Source organism: Ursus arctos, unplaced genomic scaffold (assembly GCF_023065955.2).
Source record: "Ursus arctos isolate Adak ecotype North America unplaced genomic scaffold, UrsArc2.0 scaffold_19, whole genome shotgun sequence".
NCBI classification, from domain to species: Eukaryota; Metazoa; Chordata; class Mammalia; order Carnivora; family Ursidae; genus Ursus; species Ursus arctos.
In genome coordinates this window covers 6147511-6160655 of record NW_026622863.1, presented here as the reverse complement: position 1 = coordinate 6160655, position 13145 = coordinate 6147511, and the positions used below count along the sequence as shown (strand labels likewise).

General features: G+C 33.5%; 1 protein-coding gene across 1 annotated transcript in view; it reads left to right on the top strand.

The window, feature by feature from the left end:
- Positions 1 to 13145, top strand: part of ITFG1 (integrin alpha FG-GAP repeat containing 1) — a 269979-nt gene that overhangs the window by 75202 nt on the left and 181632 nt on the right. Inside the window, exons 7-8 of the mRNA XM_026494703.4 lie at positions 3218 to 3279; positions 8209 to 8290. Coding sequence (XP_026350488.1) covers positions 3218 to 3279; positions 8209 to 8290 — 144 coding nt within the window. The remainder of the gene's footprint in view (positions 1 to 3217; positions 3280 to 8208; positions 8291 to 13145) is intronic.

Genomic DNA, 13145 nt, shown 5'->3' with positions numbered 1-13145 from the left:
GTGCAAGAAGTTTAATTTTAGGGAGTGTTTTGTAGTCAGTACTGCTGGAGGAAATGGTAAGAAAGCAGAGTTGGGCTATGATTTAGTGTCAAATAAAAGCCTCACCAGACCTTGGGCTTCTGAATGTGCTCTGGCCCTGCAGATTAGTCCTGAGTGATGGTGTTGTCCTGAGCTTTTATTTCTCTGAACTGACCAGTTATTGAATACAGACTAGAGCAGACAGGGATGCAACTTTTGGTAGGGCAGCTCTTTTCACCCAAAGCTGTTCCAGAAAGGGCAACTGTGTGGGGCTGTCTGCCAGCAGCATTTCTAGCAAGCTAAAGGAGTAAGTCTTTCATGCAGAGGGGATCTGGGTAGCATGTCACAGCATCTGTTACAGTTTCATTGGGTACATTTTCTTTCATTATATTGTGTGAATTACTCTTACCCATGTAGGAGGGTGAGAACTTGGTTGCTTTATTGACTAAATTTTTTTCTAGCTGTTATTTCATTCTTATTTCATTCAAAGCAGCATGATTTCATCTTATAGAGATAATATTTTAGAGATAATATTTTAGAGATAATAGAGAATTATCGAGATAATTAATAATTATCTCTATGTCGCCACATAATGAATCATTTATTTTTTCTATAACCTTTTTACATAATTGAATAGTGAAAGGAACTTTTTTAATGTTTTACAAGGTACTTCCAATCCCTCAACTCACTTTACTGTATTTCAAAATCTTAATAAATAGCTCATGAAGCTATGAAAATAGAATCAGCAAACATTGTAGTTATGGTTGTTAAATTTTCTCACTTTGAATGGAAGAGCAGAAAGCTCATAATTTGTCACCTTTTATGCAAATGTATTGAGACTAGAGCAATGCCAAAAAAAAAAAAATTATGTTGTTTTTCCGGGAATTGTGATAGATTGCTGGTAACCACCCACCCCTCCCTTGTAACTATCCCTGCTTGGTCATTCGTGGTAACAAAATAGCTCTTCCAATCCTACAAAGCTAACTGGCTTATCAGGGCACTGAGCCTGTGATCCCTTGTCGGAAAGATGCCTCCTCATTTATTCTCAAATGCGTTCAGATTTTCAGCACTGTAATGTTTTCAGTTTGAACAAATTCACCTGTGTTACGTAATAATAGTGTAATTGTCTCTCTTCACTTCTTTCAAATAGCTCAGAGCTTGCACTGACATGGCTCTAAGTGATCCTTAGAAATCTCCATGGCTGTTAATCCCTAATCACTTTCTTATGCTTATTACCCACATTTTCAGATAAAAATTAACAGTTTTTAAACATTCCTAAAACAGGAGTCACTATAATCAGTCATACTTACTTTTAGTGCAATGCTGTAGTATAAAACCCTTCTTTTCCCAAGACACTTTTTAAGGATATAGTAGAGTAACTATTTGTAGACAGTCCAAGCAAATTTGCAAGAACTGTTATATATATGGTATTTATATAGACATATATAAATATGCATGTCTATAGACATGTATAAGTGTGTATATGTGTGGTGTGTATGTAGATAGGTATATATATATATATATATATATATATATATATATATATATATATATATAGTATCATTTAGTTGTAAAACAGTCATTCGAACACATGTTATTTCCAAATGCATAGAAACCACAGAGATACAAAAACCAATTAGGCATGACTCCTCCCCTCAGGAAGCTCGGGAAAGACAGATTTGAAACTGAAATATCATAGGATCTTGTAATAACCATGTCAATTGAGATATAATAGTGGAATAACAATGGAGGGAAAGCTATGCCTTAGGGAGAGGAAGGGCCTCAGGAACCGTGGGGACATCAGATGGCTGTGACATAAAGGGTACTACGCAGACTCAGTTTCTTGTGAGAGAGTAGCAGGAAATAAGCATGGAAATTTAGGTAAGTAGGCTTCTTCACATGGGGAGAAGAGATCCTGGAAGAGAAGGAATGAGATCAAATTTGCATTTTCATTTTTTCATCATGCTGATGGCAATGTGGAGGGTACATGGGAGGAGGAGAGGATGTTGGCCATAGGTACACCATCTCACAAAGCTCAGGTACTGTTTGGGGGTTTTCCTAGATGAGTATGGAAGTAGACATTTCATTGGGAGTGTATGTTTGACAGAGTAAAGAAATTACCTTCGTAAAAGACTTCAAAAAAGGCAAAGCATCCTTAGTGTGGTGAAAATAAATGCAGAGGTATTTGATATATTGACAGAAATAATAGTTCTACTTACTTGGGATCAGGAGTTTACTATTATAACAGTGAAGAAATTACTTAGCTTTCTGGGGATTCTATGAAAATTATTATAATTATTACATAAGTTAGCTTCATTAAACTCATATGAAAGCTCTATAGAAAACACATTAAAATGTGAAGGATAGTTTTCTTAAACATATTTAATGGGGCAAAAAAAAACCCTTTTCTTTAAAATAGTCATGGTCTGCATATCACTGAATAATTCCCATTTTTTAAAGCACGACAGAATAATGTTATTTTAATTTTCTTATGAGTCAACTCATCATTTTGAAACTTTATGTATTTGCTAAGTAAAATTGCCATTATGCAAACATAATAAATACTGCTACTAGAATAGATTTGCGGTTCACCTGGCCTTTGCATTAATGGGATGTTAAATTTGACTGTCAACTTATTATTTTTCAACAAATTTTATTAAAAATCTTGCGCTTTCCAGTAAAACAAATTTTGTTTAGTTGGACTATATGAAGACAATTCTTCTATCCAAAATTTGAAATGCAATTTATTGTTTGTTTAACATGAGTCCTAAAGATTTTGGATGCTATGATACTGTGATTTAAAATAATGCTTGAGCCCAACTATGATATATAGGGAAGCATAGCTTTTAGGTGAGAAAGCACAATGTGATTCTGATTTGAATATTTTGTTTAAAATATAGTCCGCCTTAAAATAAAAATGTGTAAGATAAAAAAGGTTAGTACGCATAAGTGTTCTTAAAAATAAAGAATGCTTTTGAAGGAGTAATACCAAATGCTCCCTTTAAACACATTTTCCTTAGTCGTACTACTACAGGATCATCTGCTTTCTTTTCTTTGACAGGATCAAGCTCCTTAAAATATAATTTAAAATATGTTTAAGTACAACTCTATTAATAACTATTTTGACATATTGCATTTCTTCCTGTTTTAAATGTATACATCAGTAACAAAACTTACAATTCTATTATTTTCCTTCTAGATTTATTCCTCACGACATTGTCTGCCTCTAGTAACTTCCAGTTTGAGATATGGGAAAATGTGGTAAGAAATCTTTTCTTTGAAGCATTTTTAAATGATGGCTTTCAGTAAAAGCACACAATTTTAGAAAATAAAATGAAAGTAATCACTTGGTCGGTTGGTTTCAACAATAAATAGAACAACTTTAAGAGCCTTTGGTTGCATTGCTGCATTCAAACTGCTGAATATTGCTAAAGGAAATGATTCATTCAGCATCAATTCCTCTGCAGGTTTTTAGGCATGACTGCCAATTAAACCAATCAGTCTGCCCTAATGCGAATGTTAACAGGGCCCCTGCTAGGCTGTCAGCTGTTGAGAGAGGTTACTGTCATTTAATTTGTCAGCATGATGGTTTATTGAAGAAAACCGTTTTTAAAAGACTAATTTTTCCTCCTTGCCTTCAGGCTTATATAAAAAAATAAGAACAACATACACTAAACTTACAGCCAACTTGACCAGGATTAAGGAGTCTTTCCCAATGTATGTATTTTCTAATTGCAAGTTGAAGATTCCCAAACTGATGTCATGATTTTATTTTATTTTACTTGTAGCTTGATGTAGATTATATGAAATACTAATTAATGAAGAATAGAACACTCCAAATCTTAAAGTTGAATTTCAGACTACAAAGTAGAGGACAGGATTTGAGGATAGGCCAAATTGGCCAACTGATTGACATCCCTCAAGTAATGGTCAAGTTTTAAACCTCACTTTCCTCATATGCGAAACAGGAATAAGATGCTTCATTTAATGTTTGTGAAAATTAAATGAAATAATGTGTGTAAAGTGCGAGGCATACAGTAGACACTTTACAAATTTTAATTTTAGATCTCTTGATTTCCCATCTAATAACTAATAGTTATATTTTATTCAATCCAAATTGAACTGATAACATCTTATAGGTTTTTATTAAAATACAGATGAAATATTAGCAGATCACAGTTTGTGAAAGAAAATTCATTATCAGCCGTCTCTAAAGCATAGTCAATGATGTTGCTCATGACTCAAATTTTTTCATAGAAGAAAACTCAGATGAGTGGAAAAGCTATGTGTAGACAAGATTAGGGCTTCTAAATGCGACTTCTACAGTAAGCAATTTTACCCTTTTTTTTTTTACGTGGGAAAGGGAGAAAGACAACGAAACCAGAAAGATTTATTTTTGTTTACTCTACTTTTTAAAAAATGTAATTATATTTGTTTTACTGATGATAGAAATACGATTGTTATATACTTAATAATTACTGTAAATTTAGGTCTTTAGGTGGCCTTGGAAACAATACCTAAAGTGAATCTTGAGGTATTAGAAATGAGAAAATCAGTCACTTTGATTAATCTCTACTCATATGAAGGATAAAAAGCCTCATTAAACATAAATATAAGGTGTATATAAAATTATTAAGTACTTTTAAGTGTGTGAAGTCCTATCAGCCTAGGCTGATTTTATTTTCCCTAGGTTAGATAATTATTTTTTTATTTAAGTATAATTAACATGCAGTGTTACATTAGTTTCAGGTGTACAATATCATGAATCAGCAGCACTCTACCCTTCTAAGTACTCATCAGGATAACTGTACTCTTAATCCCCTTTGTCTCTTTCACCTATCCCTTCACCCACCTCCCGTCTGGCAAATACTGTTTTCTTCTCTGTATTTAAGAGTCTATTTTTTTATTTGTTCATTTTGTTCTTAAATTCCACATATGAATAAAATAATGTGAAATTTGTCTTTCTCTTATTTCACTTAGTCTTATATCCTCTAAAGTCATTCATATCAGTGCACATGGCAAGATCTCATTCATTTTTATGGCTGAGTAATATTCCATTGTGTATGTATACCATATCTTCTTTATCTATCTATAATTGGACACTGGGGTTGCTTCCATATCTTGGCTGTTGTAAATAACGCTGCAATAAACATAGGGGTATCTATATCTTTTCAAATTAGTGTTTGTGTTTTCTTTGGGTTGATACCCAGTAATGGAATCGTTGGATCGTATGGTAATTCTATTTTTAATACTTTGAGGAACTTACATGCTGTTTTCCACAGAAGCCCCACCAATTTGCATTACAATCAACACACAGAGGGTTCTTTTTTCCACATCCTTGCCAACACTTGTTACACTTGTTATTTCTTATGTTTTTGATTTTAGCCATTCTGACACGTATGAAGTGGTATCTAAAAGCAGTTTCAGCTTCCGTGATGATTAGTTATGTTGAACATCTTTCCAAGTGTCTGTTGGCCAACTATGTCTTTTTTGGAAAAATGCCCGTTCAGGCTCTCTGCCCATTTTTTAATCAAATTATTTGGGGTTTTGGTGTTGAGTTATATAAGTTATTTATATATGTTGGATATTAACCCCTTATTGGAAATCATTTGCAAATACCTTCTCCCGTTCGGTAGGTTGCTTTTTGTGTTGGTGATGGTTTCCTTTACTGTGCAAAGCTTTTTATTTTTGTATAGTCTGAATAGTTTAATTTTGCTTTTGTCTCTCTTGTCTCTCTCTTGCTTTTTCTGTAGACATATCTCGAAAAATGTTGCTACAGTCAGTGTAAAAGCAATTACTGCCTATTTTCTTTACAGGAGTTTTATGGTTTTATGGTTAGCTCACATTTAGTTCCTTAATCTATTTTGAGTTTATTTTTCTGTATGGTGTAAGAAGGTGGTTCAGTTTCACTCTTTTTGCATGTAGCTGTCCAGTTTATGTAGTACCATTTGTTGAGGAGACTTTTTCCATTGTATATTCTTGCCTCCTTTTTCATAGATTAATTGACCATATATGTGTGGGTCTACTTCTAGACTGTATTCTGTTCCATTGATCTATGTGCCTATTTTTGTGCCAGTATCATACTGTTTTGATTACTACAGCTTTGTACTTTATCTTGAAATCTGCGATTGTGATACCTCCAGCTTGCTGCTTCTTTCTCAAGATTGCTTTAGGTATTTAGGGTCTTTTGTGGTTCCATACAAATTTTAGGATTATTTGTTCTAGTTCTGTGAAAAATGTTGTTTGTATTTTGATAGGGGTTGCATTACCTCTGTTAGATTTCTTTGGGTAGTATGGACATTGTGACAATATTGGTTCTTCCAACCTATGAGCATGGTGTATCTTTCCATTTGTTTGTGTCATCATCAGTTTCTTTCATCAGTGTTTTATAGTTTTCAGAGTATGGGCCACTTGACCTCCTTGGTTAAGTATATTCCTAGGTATTTTATTATTTTTGCTGCAGTTATAAATGGGATTTTCTTAACTTCTGCTGCTACTTCGTTATTAGGGTATAGAAATGCAACAGATTTCTGTATATTTTGTATCCTGTGACATTACTGAATTCATTTATCGGTTTTTCAATCTTTCTAAAATGCAAAAATACTTGACACTTCAGTCAGAACTTTGGCACCTTTGATATATCTGTAATGTAATTTCAGGTATCAGTAACACTGGAGGGGATTCATAAGGTTTAAGACAATATGTAAATAAGATTTCTATAGAAAGATCATTCAAAAAGTATATCAGATACTTCAGTAATTGTAGGAGAAACATATTTCTGCATGCAGGTAATGGAGTGTTAAAATGTCTGGAAAATTGCCTGTCATAAGACAAATCTTACCCACTTACTCATGTTCCTCAAGCATTTGGTCTTCATGTTTTCAATGCAGCAATGCCTTTCTCTATAAATATCAGAAGGGAGTTCTTAAGAAATTAACTTGCAAATCTGCAGTGTCCTTAGGGGGAAAATATTTAATTTTTAAAATATTTTTCAACATATAGCTATCTATATAAAGTATGTAGTAATCAGAGTCAGTATGTCAAATAGTGCATAGAGATGTCAGTGATAAGAAGAGAGCCCTGTATAGAACTAAGTGCTCCAATCAGAAGGGGGAATGAAGCATGAGAGACTATGGACTCTGAGAAACAAACTGAGGGCTTCAGAGGGGAGGGGGGTGGGAGAATGGGATAGGCTGGTGATGGGTGGTGGGGAGGGCACGTATTGCATGGTGCACTGGGTGTTATGTGCAAGTAATGAATCATCGAAGAACTTTACATCAAAAACCAGGGGTGTACTGTATGGTGACTAATATAATATAATAAAAAAACATTAAAAAAAAAAAAAAAAAAGAACTAAGTGCTCCAAACCCCAAATTCACTCTTTTGGCTGATTTTTCTGGTGTTGGCATCTAAAATTACAGAAAGGAAAGAATAATTTAAAGAAATGCATATTTTTATAAGTAAGATGTATAACTCTCCATTTTGGAAAGAGTAACTGAAACAAAAGATCTCCAATGGGTTTTCTTTCTTGTTTAGCTTAGCCACCCCCGGTTATTACCTACCAGTTGTCTTAATCCTTTGCTCCCTTTTCTCAATGATACATAAACTTGAATTGCTGAAGAATTAGCTCTATAAGGATCAGTGGAATTCTCATTTCAGTTGAATCTCAATTTTTTCTTAATTGTGCCCAACAGAAATCTTCTTTTGAAATCTGTAAAACGTAGTGTCTTTGCTACTTACTTGTACGATTTATATATGTTACCTTCAGAAATTCTATTTTCCTGACATATCTCCCAACTGGACTATAAGCTCCCTTAAAGTAGGAATGATTTTTTTATATTTCTTTATATTACCAAATATGAAGAATATACCAAATATACTACTATTTCCATGGTACTGGAAAGTAGAAGACACTCATTATGTCTGAAATTATAACGAAGATTTAGTAAAACAGATAAAGCTGGGAGGGACAGCAAGAAAAGCACTCCAGGCAATCTTTATCAACTAACAACAATTTCTTTTTCTTTTTTTTTTATGATAAAGGTATTACAGGAAAGTGGAATAATTTTTCTATAGTACAACAAAAGCCTTAAATTACTTATTTCCCTGTTTCAGTTTAAATGCTTTCTTTCACACTTGACAAATGAATGAATTATGATAGTCTAACCCAAAATTTTCTGCCATTAACAGGATGGAAATTTCTCTGTCAGTACTATATTTGAAAAACCTCAAAATATGATGGTGGTCGGACAGTCCGCATTTGCAGACTTTGGTAAGATTCTTTTCATCTTTCAAATTCTACCCCTTTTTCTAACCTAGTCATATTAATTTCCCATACCTGAGTATAATTTTATTGTCTTCAGAACTATTAAAGATTTAAAAGATGCCTTTTCTAGTATTATACATGGTAGGTGGTCAATTCCTTAATATAAGGAGCAATTTATGACATTTATGTTTAAAGTATAATTTAAACTTAAACACTCCTGTTTGCAGGAGTAACATGCAAAACAAAGAAGTCTATTGAGGCTTTTCTAGAGAATATCAAGTAATAATTATTGTGAAGTCTTCATATATATCTAGGTTATGGAACAAAAAAAAAATTGGAGTTAACCTGACCTCTTGAAACTTGAATACTAAAAACCATTTTTATTTACATCTTAATTCCAAAGAAGAATAAATATATTAGGAATTTGCCACATGAGGACACATGAATCTCTGTTTTCCATAAGGTTCTACACCGTAAATCAAGTTCACATTGGTTAGGAACTTCCAAAACATGTATGGCTTCTTCACCATTTGTCATTTATTATTAGAAAGGATTTTAGTATTCGACGGGAAAGTAGTCTAGATGACCACCATCTAAGAGTTTGAAGCTCACTCCCCTCCTACTTTTCCTTCATTCTGCCAATAAACACCTCAGCCTGTTCCTCAGAATCCAGATGACATGTCACCATGTCCAGAGTCCTCAGTTTCCTCAATCATAAAGTGACAGTGACGATCATATCCACCTCACAAGACGACAGTGAATAACACAGTGTGAGTAAAGCACAGTGTCAGGTACACAGTAAGATCACAAGAAATTACTGTATGAGTCTTTTCATAGGACTTACCTAGTTTTATTGTTGTTACTGCTCTTTGCTCAGTTGACTAAATCAACTCATTGTTCAGTGTCATAGAGATAAATCCTAAGGCAGCTAAAGCAGGTTTAATAGTGTTATTTGATGGAAACATCAACATACATCTCTATGTTGTACTGTATTTTAGTTTCATTATGTTGACTATTACTTTGATTTTGAGCAGATTTCTGGTGCCTGATTTATAATAAGCAAATAGTCAAGTTATAGAGTATGTGGAATTATTTTTTTCAATTTGCTGACTGACTTGATTAGCTGGATTGATGACAAATACTTTTACAGATCTCTCTCTAAAAAAAACAAATATATATGCATTATATAATTCTCAGAGGGCACATATACCTCCCTTAACCTCTGGCTAAGAGTCTCCAAATTGGGAAAAAACAAAAAAGTCCAAATTGAAGTTACTTGTTTTATAATTGTGTGTTTTGTGTGATAAAGTGTCTTGTTTTTAACAAAATTATTAGTAGCTTTACTAAACTTTTTTTAAATTCTTCTACCGTAAACATAGACATTTACATGTTGGTACTTTTTAAATGTGCAGAATATAGGATACAGTCCATTAAGAAACATAAGTATATATCCCACTATTTTTAATGACTTTAGGTAGCATATCAGTAAACACTTTCAATATATCAATAAGCTTTAAGTAAATATTCCACAATGTCTTTTTAAAAGTCCATGTATTTTTAGTTGGGTATTATCAAAAAACAAGACTGCTAATGAGTCCAAAAAAGCAGATGACATTGAATAAGGTTACGGATACTAATATATACAAAATATACATCTTCTATACATTTGAATACATCTGTGAATTGCATCCTGCCCTCCATCCTCAACTTTCCGCTCCCAATGCACTTACACACACACACTCTCTCTCTCTCTCTCTCTCTCTGTCTCTCTCTCTCTCCCTCTCAGAACCAAGCCAAGAGATGAGAATGACAGCCAGGAAGTCAGCATGATTTCAGAAATTCACCATTTACCGAATGGGTAACAATGGATTTAAAAAAAAAAACACATACTTGAATAAAATAATCAAGCTCACAGGAAGAATCCTGTACCAGAAAGGAGGGTTTAAGCTCACTGAAGTTGTCTAGGAACAGAAGTTTTCTTACATCTATGATGAAATTTTAGTTGCTAACATAAAATATTTTATTAATTTTAAAAATCTACTTTAAATTTAGGCTATTCTGGAAGAGTCAAAGGGAGGTGGGTAGGGTGGTTTGAAATCACACAAATCAGGAGCTTTTGCCCAAAAAAAACAGAATAATTATTCAAGGTAAATGTTATTTATTTCCTTAATAAAACAAAGAAATACCATTCCAGAAATCAGCTAAATAAAACTCCATGAGATATTATAAAGCCAATGAAAATGATGGTTATGAAGATTCTGTTAGAAGAAAAGAGCAGAGCAATATGTTATGCAGTGGAATCATCTTATTAAAAAAAAGATTAGAAAAAAAATATATCAGGGGCGCCTGGGTGGCTCAGTCGTTAAGCGTCTGCCTTCGGCTCAGGGCGTGATCCCGGCGTTCTGGGATCTAGCCCCACGTCAGGCTCCTCTGCTGGGGGCCTGCTTCTTCCTCTCCCACTCCCCCTGCTTGTGTTCCCTCTCTTGCTGGCTTTCTCTCTCTCTGTCAAATAAATAAATAAAATCTTTAAAAAAGAAAAAAATCAAACCGATAGTAATGGTTACATGAAAGAAGGTTACTAGGTTATCTTATTTCCTGTTTTCAGATTTTCTATTATGTGGTTAGATTAATATATTAATTTAATAATGAAAAAGTAAATTATGGAAGAATAATAGTCAGCAATGGCAAGAAAGAAACCAAAGTATATACCTAAAGTGTCATTAGATTTTTTTTGGCACAGTACTTCTAAGTTGATATATAGTTGATCTTATCCTCTGAGTTGGATGAACTTCTTTAGAAGGCATCATGTACTTTAACAAGATCTTTAATTTTAACAAGATCTTTACTCCTACAAATAAAATGCAAAAGTTAGACCTCTGTTATGTTTCAAATATTGTACTGAATGCCATGTAAAAAAGCACAGATTTTAATGTAAGGTCCTTGCCTTTAAGAAATATATAGTCTAATTGGGAAACCAAAGGACAAATTTATAAAAAGTGCAAGAATAAAGTAACAACTGCCACAATAGAAGAGAAACCAGACTATATTTCACTGTTAATTACGGAATTAATGCCACAGATAAGATGCAAAGTATTGTGGCAAATCCAATCACTTTGGGCTGAGAAAGGGTAGGAAGACTCATGGAAGAGGTGAGATTTCGGACTGGACTTTGAAACAACTCTGAGGTTTGGCTAAAAATATGTAGAGGTATAAAAACAGCGTGTGGTTAGTGACTAGTGAATAAACCACTTAGGCTTGAATAGACTTTCTGTAAAAATATAAAAACATAAAAATGGACTGAGAACACATTGAATTACCAAATGATAGCAGATGAACAAATGTTAATTTTATTCTGTGAAAGCATTGGGAAGTAGTAGAACAATTTTGAACATCTTTTTGTTATTATCTTTTACATTAACTTCAGAAAGTAAAAATCTTCTGGTCTGGTGGGATATGCAGAAGGTATTGCTTCTTGGACATGGAATAGGAATTCAGGGGAAAATTATTAGAATCTCTGTTATGCCTGAGATTTTTGTTATCAAAAGAGAGGCAGTTTTAAAGTCTTAAAGCACTGGTTTTTCTAGGGATAGAAACCAGTCAGGAGACAGGTCAGGTCTGAAGTGGTAAAAGCGTGCACTAACATTGTCAGTAAATGGAAGGGTCAAGTGTGAGAAACATTGCAAAGAAAGAATTAGTAAATTAAGCAATTGGTTTAACACTAGAGAGCTAAAAAAAAAAAAAAAAGCCTCTGAATGACTGAAAGAATTATTTTCTCTACCATCCTTCATAGAGATAGGTAATTAGAAGAGAAAGCTGGTTTGAATATTTTAGAGATACTTTAGAGTCAGCATGTTAATTATACTAAGACAACAAAGCTGGAACATTTAGGAAGCCTAGTTTCAGGAATAAAGCAAAGCAAGTTTAAAAGTCCTCCAAGAGCTAAGAAGTCAAGACCCAATGAGCCCTCCAAGGAAGAGAGTATAAATAGCTTGACAGAGGAGTAAGAGAAAAAGAAGGACTCAAAGGTCGTCCAAAACCACTGACGATACTATGACAAGAAAAGGCCTTTGCATTCAGGTTATAAGGGCACTAGTGACCCAAAAGATATTGTTTGTAGAACTCTTTAGCAGTCTCTGAACCTTAGAAATCAGCTCATAAATAGTGGCAGCTACTGGTTTGTCAGATGAGGTACTTGAGAGATCTGCAATCCATATATGCCTCTAATAGTTAAGCAGTCATCTTCTAGAAAACATATTTTGTGTCTTATCATACTGTATAACCCTTTTAAACTATATGTTAGCGTTGGGTCAGAGTACCGTATTCTAGAATTTCTACAGATAAGGTGGTATCTCTTTATTAAATTATGTAGGACAAAAAAGTCAAGAAAAATAAGGTGCTTTTTTTCTATCAAATAGAATTATAACCAGACTTAGAGAAAACATTAATTTTGTATGCAATGCCAGATGTAGTAGAAATCAATAAAAACCTACAAAACTAAAGGGAAAATTGAAAGCTTAATAGAATGTTAGCATTTTCTATAAATTGAATCATTTTAAATCTCATAATACATAAATTTGTATATCTAAATCTGATGCGAACTCATGTATATCAGATCATCATAAGATCACACTCTGTTCTTCAAGTGAAGGGAGAATACCTGGCATGTTGGAATTCCCTGGCAGCCTGGGAATTGTCAGTCAGTCATCTAAATAATTTTAGAAGAAATAAAGGAGCTGATGAAAATACAAAACGTGGTCATCCTTGAACATTATTAACATAGATGGTGTCACTGATGGTTGAGACCCAATCTTATTAAATTGAATATCCCCATTGCCTAGCCCAGTAAATAATCAATGATGTT